The 12075-nt window shown below is 54.6% G+C and overlaps 1 protein-coding gene across 1 annotated transcript; it reads left to right on the plus strand.

Annotated features, from left to right (window-relative positions):
* The first annotated feature begins 322 nt into the window (after positions 1-322).
* LOC147913971 (cytochrome P450 11B1, mitochondrial-like) lies at positions 323-6576 on the plus strand. Its single transcript, XM_087447367.1, has 9 exons — positions 323-561; positions 956-1111; positions 2762-2961; positions 3091-3294; positions 3570-3724; positions 5300-5466; positions 5864-5942; positions 6042-6239; positions 6463-6576. Exons 1-9 carry the CDS (start codon positions 323-325, stop codon positions 6574-6576), a joined length of 1512 nt encoding a protein of 503 aa, XP_087303493.1.
* The last annotated feature ends 5499 nt before the right edge of the window (positions 6577-12075 follow it).

Consider the following 12075-nt stretch of genomic DNA (forward strand, 5'->3'; position numbering starts at 1 on the left):
ACCATCCCTCTTGCTCCCTCCCCCACTGGGGGACGGGGAGCGGCCTCTGGCCCCACCTGCCCCCACTCAGCCCCAGTCCAGACCCTGCGCCTGTGCTGACACCCATCCAACAGCAGGCCTTGCGGAATTGCCGGAATTGCCCCACTAGGCGCCCATCCCTCTCCTTCCTCCTCTTCCGCCTGGAGGCCTCCGGCCCTGACCCCTGCCCGGGTCTCCTGGCCTGGTCCAGGGACGATTTCTTCCGTGACGTGATCAAGGCGGCCAAGGCGGCCTCTGGGTGAGATAAAAGGATTGGGCTGAGAGGAGGTCGAGGAGCTCAGAAATGGTGCTCAGGGCGAAGGCAGACGTGTGCCTGGCAGGACTCTGGCTGTCCCTGCGCCGGGCACACACAGTGGGCACCAGAGTCGCTCCCGCCCCCAAGGCGGTGCTGCCCTTCGAAGCCATACCCCAGTGTCCCGGCAACAGGTGGATGAGGGTACTGCAGATCTGGAGGAAGCAGGGCTACGAGAGCCTTCACCTGGAGATGCACCGGACCTTCCAGGAGCTGGGGCCCATTTTCAGGTACCGCCCTCCCTGCCCGCGCGGTGGGAACACCCTAACCCTCTGTCCCTACCGGCTGTGAGTCCGTGCTGGGCGCCCTGCGCTGCCGCATCCCAGCGGGTCCCTGTGCTCTGCATCCTTAGGAAGGCAGAGTGGGAGCTCGGCGGCGGCTGAGTGTGCCTTTGATGACAGACACTGTGGCTATTTGTGAGGACAGAGCACTCCACGGCTCGCTGCTGAGTGGACAGAGCCCACATACTAGAGTGTGAGAGCCTTCAGTTAGACAGCAAGAGGGACTGCCCACTCTGAGCCACAGTCCAGGAGAAGGGGGAGGTCAATAGAAGACAGGCCGAACACGGGAGGAGGACGGGGGAGGACACGGCCCCACAGCAGGGCATTGAGCTTTGTCCCACAGGTATGACGTAGGAGGAACACAAACGGTGTTTGTGATGCTGCCCGAAGATGTGATGAGGCTGCAGCAGATGGAGAGCCATCACCCGCGGCGGACAGCCGTGGAACCCTGGCTGGCCTACCGACAGCATCGTGGGCACAAATCGGGCGTGTTCTTGCTGTGAGGATGAGTCGGGATGGGGGGCTGGGCAGCCTGGGTGCAGACACGAGGGAGAGAGGGAAGACCCCAAAGCACGCCTGCTCTGGGCCTATCTGGGCGGGTGGAGAGAGGGGACACAGTTCCTGACAAGCGCCAATCCCATGCGGTCATTGTGCCCTGGGGCGGGGGAGGGAGAGCAGGCGCACGGTGGGGCCCCTTCCTTCAGACCTAGAGGAAGGACGACAGCTACCTCGAGGGAGCACCCGCTCCACTCAGGCCTCCTAGGGTCTCTCTTGCAGGGGGCTCGCCTCCTACAGCTCAGGAAGCCCAGGCCTGGGAAGGGGAGGCACCGGCCAGGGGCGCACGTCAGTGTGTGCTGGAGACTGAGGGTCCCCCAGGGCCCTCCGCGCCGCCCCCATGTGTCCTGGAGTTGAGGCCAAGGTCGCTCAGGAGAGGAGAGCCTGGGGATGGGGCGACAGCTGACAGGACACCGGTGGCACCTTTGTCAGAGGCCGAGCTCGGAGTGGGAGCCTGGGCGAGCGTGCCTGTGTGTGTCTGGGGGTGTCTGCTTGTGTGGACGTCTGTGCCCGTCTGAGTATGTTTGCTGTGTGTGCACATGCGTTCCTGTGTGTGGATGTCGCTACATGTGAGTGAATGGATATGTGTTTGCCCATGTCGACTTCCTTGTGTTTGTGCTCACGTGTGTGCCTGTGTATGTGCTCAGCCACTGCACGTGTTGGTCGTGTGCCTCTGTCTGCTTGCATGTGTGTGTGTTTGCCTGTTGTGTGTGTGCCTGCCTGCATGTGTGTCTGTGTGCGTGCATGTTTTTGAGTGTCTGAGTGTTGTGTGTTGTGCATGTGGGAATTGTGTGTCTGTGTTCACGTGTGTTTTCCCACGTGTGATCCCTGTGTTAGCGTACATGCGTGTGCAAGTCCGTGTGCATCTTGCTGTGAGCAGGTGCTTGTACTTGTGTGTCATATGTGCATGTGTGTGCACGTGATCGTTCTCAGTACCTCAGGCGGCTAGCCGCAGGAGAGAAGGCGTTAATGCTGGAATGTGACTGAGAATGCCCATCCCTTCCCGTCGGCCACTGGGGGCCGTCCATGGAGCCCTCACATGCTCTGGGCTCTGTTCTGAGTATATTAGGAGAGATGCAATTTGGTTCCCGCCATGGATGAGCTGGAGACACTGTAGGGACAGGAGTAGGGGTGACTGGCACAGGGGCCCCATTCTCAGGAACGGGTAGGGTGGGGAGACGAAGGTCACAGGGGCCTCTCCTGCTTGGGGCATGGTGTGGGCAAGGTGGGAAAAGCTTGACAGGAGGGCCAGTCTCCATCCTCGGAGAAAAGGCCTCCACAGCCCGGGAGGGCTGGGATGGGGGATGTGTGGGCCGGGCACGGGGCTGCAAGTCTGCACGAGAATGCAGCACGTTCTGGCAGACGCTCCGGTCTCAGCCCCAGCACAGACTTGAGCACCCTGCGCACAGCACACTCAGGCCCCCCGGAAAGAAAGGGGTGCAGCTGGGGCCCAAACGCGACAGCCTGCCACCCAGGACCAGCAGGCAGCTCCCTGCCTCGCCCGTTTCCCTTTGGGGATAGGAAGACGGGAACTGGGGGCTGGGGGCCGGCTGCTGACAAGGGCTGCCCCGGAGCTCTGCTCTCTGCTCTACAGAAACGGGCCCGAATGGCGCTTCGACCGATTGCGGCTGAACCCAGATGTGCTGTCACCGCAGGCCGTCCAGAAGTACATCCCCATGGTGGATGGGGTGGCAAGGGACTTCTCAAAGGCCCTGAAGTGGAAGGTGCTGCAGAATGCCCGAGGGAGTCTGACCCTGGATGCCCAGCACAGCATCTTCCGCTACACCATAGAAGGTGTGGGGGCACAAGGGGAGGGCCGGGATCGGGGTGCTGGGGGAGGCCAGGAACTGGGGCGGGAGGGCCGGCAGGAGCAGCTACGAGGCCCAGGCTGCCTTAGGTTCAGCCACCACATCCTCCCTGCAGCCAGCAACTTAGCCCTTTTTGGAGAGCGGCTGGGCCTCCTCGGCCACAGCCCGAGCCCTGCCAGCCTGCACTTTATCCACGCTCTGGAGGCCATGTTCAAATCCACCGTGCAGCTCATGTTCATGCCCAGGAGCCTGTCACGCTGGACAAGCACCCAGGTGTGGAAGGAGCACTTTGAGGCCTGGGACTACATCTTCCAGTATGGTGAGGGCCAGGGACCCGGCAGTGCTGCGAGGCAGGGACACGAGGGTCCCCAATTTCCACTTACCACAGTCTGGGAGAACTGAGGCCACATAAGGGGCTTGCGACGTCTTCATGGTCCCCGAGGGAGCTGGCACTGAGGCCGGGCTGGGCTGATCCCGAGAACTTGGCACAGGAGCAGGGACACTTGGGGTACTGAGGGCTGACGGGCAGGGGGACAACATGAAGAAGTGCCTCCCAGCACCAGGCCCAGGGCCTCTGTGTCTCTGTCCCCACAGCCAACAATTCCATCCAGAAAATCTATCAGGAGCTGGCCCTCGGCCGCCCGCGGCGCTACAGCGGCATCGTGGCGGAGCTGCTGCTGAGTGCAGACATGAGCCTGGATGCCATCAGGGCCAACTCTATCGACCTCACTGCCGGGAGCGTGGACACGGTCAGGCCAGCAGCCAGCCCTGCCCAGCCACCCCGGGCCCTCCTGACCCCTCTCATGCCAAGTGTCTCCTGCACGCCACCTCCCCAATCTGTGCCTCCAAGACTGCTGGTCTTGGGCCTCAGCTTCTGAGCTGATGGAATGCTCGGAGGGGAGGGAACACGGGAGCCGACCCTGGAAGGGAAGGAGTTTGCAGTCACTCGCGTGGGAAACCGTGCTCCAGGCAGAGTGCAGAGTGGACAGAGCCTGGGGACGTGCAGCCGCACAGACCCCGTTAGGACGATCCGGGTCCTGGGAAGAGGAGCAAGGGCCGAGAGGCAGTGGAGGGCTGCACAGGGGACCCTTCCCAGTGACAGATTACATTTGGCTTCCATAAAAGATCCTCAGAGGCGACAGGCTGATGACAACACAGGGCTCCAGCTTGTGCAGGAGAGGACAGATGGCAAGCCAGCACGGTGGGCACGGTGGGCCCCAGGGTGTGGAGTGTAGCCAAAGCTTCCCGCCTCAGACCAGCCTTCATCTGCCAGCGTCTCGGAGGGCCTGCTCGGGACCCAGCCCTGGGTCTGAGCCGGGCACAGACTCGCGGTGAGAAACTCCCTGAGCAGAGGCTGAGATGCAGTCACCGTGAGAGAGCCCCGGGGAGGGATGTCCTCAGGGGGCAGCTCTGGGAAAGCTTCCTGTAGGAGGGGGCCTTTCAGCCGAATGTGGAAGAACCACATAGAAGTCAGACAGGCCATGAAGAGGAGGCGGGGAGGGCCGCAGTCCAGGGCCTCCAAAACCGGACAGCGAGGGAGGGAGTGAGGCTGAGTGGAGGGCAAAGGGCAAGTGGGCAGACGAGGCAGAGGGGGTCAGCATCCCTGTCAGGAAGGGCCTCGGGCACCAGGCCCATTTCCAAGGCTAACAGGTGTCTCAGGGGAAGCATCTCAATCAGACTTTGCTCCCAAGTGTCCCCATGTGCCACCGGACAGAGCATGGACTGAAGCTCAGGGGGCAGCAGGGAGGCCACTGCTGCATGTCAGGTGAAGCCAGAGGCACGCTGCCCTGGGGACGGGCATTCAGGAGATATCTAGCCCCCAGACCTCAGGCTGGCGTGGCGGGCGCCTCTCCCAGCACATGGAAATGACCCAGGAGGAGGAACTGGTTGGGGTTCCCGGGTGGCCGGTTCGTGTTAGGACCGTGAGAGCTGGGCTGACGTGCCTGTGGATGCCCAGGGGAGATAAAGCACTGAGAGCCAATGGACCTGGGACTCCAGAACCCACCCCCCTCAGGTAAATGTCAGGACGGAGGCCCTCCTGCTCCGTAGGAGGGTGAGAACCCGGCCCTGAGTGGCTGGAGGAGGCCTGGGTCTTCACTGAGGTGGGACACCTTTCCTGAGGGGTTCCGGAGAAGTAGGTGAGGTGGGTTTAAGGATCTTGAGGTCTCACATCCCCGGCTCTGTCCTCCTCTGGGCATGCACATCACTGTGCATCTGAGACAACCCCATCCCCGGGGGAAGACCACCTTCCTGGGAGGGGTGCCCTGGGGCTGAGGTGCAGGGCCTGTGCCAAGGTCTGAGCCCTGCACCCATGGCTCCTGCAGACGGCCTACCCCTTATTAATGACCCTCTTTGAGCTGGCTCGGAACCCCGAAGTGCAGCAGGCCCTACGCCAGGAGAGCCTGGTGGCCGAGGCCAGGATCTCTGAAAATCCCCAGATGGCAACCACAGAGCTGCCCCTGCTGCGGGCGGCCCTCAAGGAGACCTTGAGGTAGGTGTGGCTCCACTGTCTGGAGAGCAGCCTGGCTGGGGTTTGCAGACACATCCTGATAAGCAGCTTTGCCCAAGGCTGCATCCCCCTGCACCTCCTCTTCCTCTCCCTAAAGGGGCAGGGGCCCTTCTCCCTCTAGGATCCCCCGCCATCCTCAGCGCTGTCCTCCCTGACCCGGGGCTGCTCAGGGTGGGGGAGCTTTGGCTGATCTCAGCAGATGCAAGGAAGCAGCCTCTTGATCTGGGCTTCCTGGTGCAGAAGCGACTGTGAGGGTGGGGGTTGGGGTGGGGGCTGGGGGGAGCTCCCCTGGGTTGGTGTGCCCTGGCCAGAAAGGGTGCAGAAGGGAAGCGAGGGTCTTGTCACAGCTGAGGACCCTGTCGGATGCCCCTATCCACAGGCTGTACCCCGTGGGTGTCTTCTTGGAGCGAGAGGTGAGCTCGGATCTGGTGCTGCAGAACTACCACATCCCGGCTGGGGTGAGTGAGGCCCCACAGCCCCTGCAGCAGACACCAAGCCTGTCTGACCTTCGCCCAGGGGGCGGCTGGCTGACCCTGCCCCTCCCCACCTGCCCACAGACAACGGTCAGGGTGACGCTGTACTCCCTGGGCCGAAACCCCGCCGTGTTCGTGAGGCCGGAGCGCTACCACCCCCAGCGCTGGCTGGACAACAGGGCCTCCAGCACCAGGTTCCCCCACCTGGCCTTTGGCTTCGGCCTGCGCCAGTGCCTGGGGCGGCGCCTGGCGGAGGTGGAGATGCTGCTTCTGCTGCACCACGTGAGCGGGCCGGGGCGGGGCGGGGCGGGACTGGACGGCACCTGCCTGGGCGTGGCCTGTGGGGGCGTGGGGCGGGAGGCCGGGGGTGTTCAGGGACCTGGTTGGGCACTACAGGTTTCTCGGTTTTCCGAGCCCACCTAGTAGAGCGCTGGAAGGTGGGGAAGGCTGGACCAGGACCCTGGGGCTGATCTGTTGGTCTGGGGAATTCGCGCCTCTGTCCTAGGTGCTAAAAAACTTCGTGGTGGAGACGCTGACGCGAGAGGATGTGAAGATGATCTACCGCTTCATATTGATGCCCTCCACCCTCCCCCTCCTTACCTTCCGGGCCATCAAATAGTCACGTCTCTGCACTGTTGCCCCAGCCACACCACCAGCCCCGTCTGCCTGACCCCAGGCCACCCTTATTTTCTCTGATGGGCCCTGCTTCCTGAGCCACGCACTGTCCAGCCAGCACCTTGCGCAAATGGCACAGCCTAGGTCCTCCGAGGGTCGGGGCTTTCCAGGCTATGCAGCAAGGCCAGGGCAGAACTGGGGATGAATCTTGGTTGCAGGTCCCGGCTGTGTGCCCAGTCCCACCAGTGCCTTCTCCAGCAAGGAGCCTCCCCTGAGGGCCTTTGACTCTCTGTGGCCCCAGTACTAGCTCCAGGCTCCTCATGTGTCCATCCAAGAGGCCTCAGATCCTGCCCCTTGCCTCTTTGTCCAGGCTCATATCCATCCTCTGTTCTTATCCAGCTCCCATACCAAAACCTCTATGTGGGTTCAGAGTCATTAAAAGGATACTCAGCATCCCTTAGTCCAGGTCAAGTTTCCCCTCCTGGAGCCTGCGTTCCCAGCCAGCTCAAGTATGTACTGAGCACTCTGAAATTGTTCGTCTTGGAGTGGAATCCAACAGAGCAGAGTGAAAAGGCCCTTGTAATCACTTATCCTACCACATCCCCCTTTTCAAGACAAGAAACTGTGTCTAGAGGGAATTGTGACCCCATAGCCAACTAGGTCAGCCATGTACTCCAGGCCTCATCTCCCGTGGTCCAGAAGTTGCTCAGAAATTGCCATTCAGTGTGGGCCTTGGGCATCTCCTGTGCATGTGGGAGGAGCTGGGGGCAGAGCCTTGGATGTAGTTTGGAAAGGTCTCTTGGCAACAGGATAGACATGATTGGGTCAGCCATTTTGACAGATGGCTTCTGTTCACGCATCCCTCCAGTCAGTGTACAAGTGCATGCCATGTGCTGGGAGCTGGGATTGGCCCTGGAAGATACCAGTTAGCAAAGCCGACAGGCCTCCAGTACCCACGTGCTCCTACTCCACTAAGGAAAGTAGATGCCTTGATCACTAGTCACTCTACAGTGGATCAGTGCAGGGAAAGAAGTGCCCACAGTCAAGAGTGCACCTCACCAGCTCTTCTTTATCCCAAAGCATTTTTACTGGACTTGGGTCACAGCAACTAAATAATGATGGCTGATGATGATCAGAGGTTTTGTTCACCATGTCTGGAGAAATCCAGAGGTAGGCAGGCCAAGCGTGGTCACCAGCTCCATGATGCCATTGGGGTCTCAGCCTAGTGACCTTGTGGTCACAGGTTGCTGCTCCACTTTGGGCAATGGGCACTGCATCAAACAGGAACATGGGAAGTGGCAAGGGGCAAAGTCCAGAGTGCTGTCATTGAAGGGCTCCCCAGAGTACCCATGTGGGTACATTGCTCATGACCGGGTCACATGAATCCTAAAGGACGCTGAGAAATATCTTTAAAATTTGTTATTTGTAAGTAATTATAGATTCACAGAAAATTGCAGATAAATGTATAGGTAGGTCCTCCATACCCTTCACAAGCCTCCCCCAAAAGTTAACATCTTGTGCATCTGTAGTACATTACTGAAACCAGGAATTTGACATTGGTACAATCTAGTGATCTCATTCAGGTTTTACCAGTTATTTGTGTGTGTGGATAAGTCTATGAAGTTTTGTTACATGTCCATGTTTGCGTAACCACCACCACAGTCAAGGTTCAAAACTGTTCCATCAACACAAGGCTCCCTCATTCTAGCATTTCATAGTCATTCGAGTCACCTTAGCCCCTCATCCCTATCTCAGGCACCGATAATCTGTTCTCCATTTCTATACCTCTGTTATTTCACAATATGAAGTGAATCATTCAACGATATATGAATGGAATCAGATGTATATTATGTGAATGCAATCATACATATGCATCATTTTGAGTTTTCCTTTTTTACCATAATTTCCTTGAAGTTCACTCCCTTTATTGTGTGACTCAGTAGTCCCTTCCTTTATTGCCAAGTAGTATTACATCGTATGGCTTGCTGCAGTTTGCATAACCGTTCACCCATTGTTAGACATTAGGTCATTTCTATTTGTGGGCATTAACAAAATTGCTGTGAATAGTCTAGAATAAGCTTCTGCATGAAAATTAGTTTTGGGGCTGGCCCGGTGGCGCAAGCGGTTAGGTGTGCGCGCTCCACTGCGGCGGCCCAGGATTCGCTGGTTTGGATCCCGGGCACTCACCGACGCACCACTTGTTAAGCCATGCTGTGGCGGCGTCCCATATAGAATAGAGGAAGATGGGCATGGATGTTAGCCCAGGGCCAGTCTTCCTCAGCAAAAAGAGGAGGATTGGCATCGGATGTTAGTTCAGGGCTGGTCTTCCTCACCAAAAAAATAAAAATTAGTTTTCATTTATGGGGGAGTAAATGCCCAAGAATGCAATTCCTGGATCATATGGTAAGTGCAATTAAAAAAAAAAAGAAAACAAAACGTGCCGGCCCCGTGGCCTCGTGGTTAAGTGCGTGCGCTCCACTGCTGGCGGCCCGGGGTTCAGATCCCGGGCGTGCACTGATGTACCGCCTGTCAGGCCACGTTGTGGCAGCATCCCATATAAAGTGGAGGAAGGTAGGCACAGATGTTAGCCCAGGGCAAGTCTTCCTCAGCGAAAAGAGGATTGGCATGGATGTTAGCTCAGGGCTGATCTTCCTCACACACACACAAAAAAACTGCCAAACTATTTTCCAGAAGGACTATACTGTTTTCTATTCCACAGTGTATGAATGATCCAGGAGTGTTCCAGTTTTTCTGCATCCTCACTAGTGTTTAGTGTTTTATTTATTATTATTATTTTTTTTTTTTTTTGAGGAAGATCAGCCCTGAGCTAACATCCATGCTAATCCTCCTCTTTTTGCTGAGGAAGACCGGCTCTGAGCTAACATCTATTGCCAATCCTCCTGCTTTTTTTTTTTTTCCCCAAAGCCCCAGTAGATAGTTGTATGTCACAGTTGCACATCCTTCTAGTTGCCGTATGTGGGCCGCGGCCTCAGCATGGCCGGAGAAGCGGTGCGTCGGTGCGCGCCTGGGATCCGAACCTGGGCCGCCAGTAGCGGAGCATGCGCACTTAACCGCTAAGCCACGGGGCCAGCCCCCTATTATTACTTTTTTAATTGCCATTCTAATACAGACATAGTGATATCTTACTGTGGTTTTAATGTACATTTCCTTCATGACTAATGATGATGATCTTCTTTTAATGTGCTTATTTGCCATATGTACACTCTCATTAAAATATTGGACAAATGACTTTGTCCATTTGTAATTGGTTTTATTTTTAATGTTGTGTTCTGAGAATGTTTGTGTTTCTAGATGCATATCCTTTGTTAGATATCTCATTTGAAATCTTTTCTCCCACTCTGTAATTTGTCTTTTCATCCTCTTTTTTTTTTTTGAACACTGTGATTATCATTTTATTTATTTATTTATTTTTTTAATTTTTTGTTTATTGCAGTAACATTGGTTTATAACATTGTAAAAATTTCATGTATACATCATTGTACTTCTGTTTCTGCATGGACTACATCATGTTCACCACCAAAATACTAATTACAACCCATCACCACACACATGTACCGAATTATCCCTTTCACCCTCCTCCCTCCCTCTTTTCATCCTCTTAAAAGTATTTTTCATAGGCAAAACGTTTTAATTTTGATAATATCAAGGATATCCTTTTTTCTTTTCTTTCTTTTTTTTTTTTTTTTTGTGAGGCAGATTGGCCCTGAGCTAACATCTGCCAATCCTTCTCTTTTTGCTGAGGAAGACTGGCCCTGGGCTCACATCCATGTCCATTTTCCTCTACTTTATATGGGACGCCGCCACAGCATGGCTTGACAAGCGGTGCGTTGGTGCGTGCCCAGGATCAGAACTGGCGAACCCTGGGCTGCCGCAGCGGAGCACGTGCACTTAACCGCTTGCCCCACCAGGCCAGACCCCCCTTTTTTCTTTTGATGGATCATGCTTTTGGTGACACGTACAAGATATCTTTGGCTAGCCTTATATCCAAAGACTTTTTCCTATTTTTTTCCAAAATTTTGATAGTTTTATGATTAACATTTAATTGCAGGATCCATTTTGAGTGACTTTTTGTATTAGACGTGAAGTTCACATTGTGGTGCATTTTTTTTAGCTCTTGGAAGTCCAATTGCTCCAACATCTTTTATTGAATTGCTTCTGCACTTTTGATAAAAGTTAATGGAGCTATTGTGTGCGTTTATTTCTGGGTTCTGTATTCTTCTCCATTGATGTATGTGTCTATCTCCACCAAAACCACACTGTCTGAATTGCTGTGACTACAGAGTCAGCCTTAACCCAGGAAAGAGTGATTTCTCCCTCTTCATTCTTTTTCAAGTTGTATTGGCTCTTCCAGGGCCTTTCCATTTCCATTTAAATTTTAGAATGAACTTGTCTAAGTCTAAAAAACTTGCTTGGATTTTGACAGGTATTGCATTAAATCTATAGGTCATTTTTAAGAGAATCAACATTTTTACTATATTGAGACTTCTAATCCATGAACATACTATGTCTCTCCAAATATTTAGATCTTCTTTGGTTTCCCTCATGGGAATTTTGCAATCTTCTTAACACACATCCTGCAACATTGCCTGTTAATGGGCCTAAGAGTGGAATTTCTAGAAAGGGCCAACAATTGAGTGTGGAATAGCCAGGACCCAGACATCTAGGGGAACAGGCAGGGTCTACTTTGGAAAGAAGCACAGTACAGTCTTGCTCACGGGAGTCCATACATCTCAGCTCTTTCCTTGATGGGGAGGCACTGGTGGGCTCCTCAAGTGAAGTTCTCCTCATGCTTGAGAGTGGACCTTGAAAACATCCACCCTTGGCTGAAAAGGAATTCCCCAACCCTGATCTTCTCATCCTCCTAGGTGAAGACATGTGAGTGTTGTGTGGAGAAAAGCACAGGTCTCTAGTATCACAGGGCAAGGTTTCTCTGAATATGGTGGAATCTGTCCTTTGAAGATTCTGTAATGGGCTCCCTGAGTTGGTTGTCTTGCAAGACACTGTTGACTTTCCTCAGGCCCTAACCCACCACCCTTTTCTGCTTTTAGGTCTATAATTAGACTTAAGTCCCAACAAGCTCCAAAGGACAAGGTACAAAGTGTGACCCAGGAGGGGCTGCACCACCTGCCGAAAAAACCTGCAGGACATTTCCAATTCACACAGACAGAAATCAGGGGGACAATGTGGGGATGTATATTAAGGGAGTTTGATCATGGTGGAAGAAAATTAAGTTCGATTTTATTTATTGATATGGGCCCATTAAGCAGAGATTCTGGACTCAATGTTGTAGCTTGAGAACTAGAAGCGGGCTCTAACAGTTTGTTTGTGCATTGACTGAAACATGGATCAGAAGGTGACCGACAATAAATGAGGCTGAAACGCCAGAAGAGCCTTGATATACTGTAGGGAAATGTATCCAAAGGCTTAAGGCGATTGAAATGTTAGGGTGGATTTACCGTGTGAGACCTAAACCAATCCATGG

The sequence above is a fragment of the Ceratotherium simum genome, chromosome 23 (genome assembly GCF_057802395.1).
Source record: "Ceratotherium simum simum isolate JZ-2026a chromosome 23, ASM5780239v1, whole genome shotgun sequence".
Lineage (NCBI taxonomy): Eukaryota > Metazoa > Chordata > Mammalia > Perissodactyla > Rhinocerotidae > Ceratotherium > Ceratotherium simum.

Excerpts from the sequence above, each read along its gene's own strand:
- LOC147913971 (XM_087447367.1), top strand. The coding sequence starts at position 323 with ATGGTGCTCAGGGCGAAGGCAGACGTGTGCCTGGCAGGACTCTGGCTG. Across the intron at positions 562-955 it reads GAGCTGGGGCCCATTTTCAG|GTATGACGTAGGAGGAACAC; the intron begins GTACCGCCCTCC and ends TTTGTCCCACAG. Across the intron at positions 1,112-2,761 it reads AAATCGGGCGTGTTCTTGCT|AAACGGGCCCGAATGGCGCT; the intron begins GTGAGGATGAGT and ends TCTGCTCTACAG.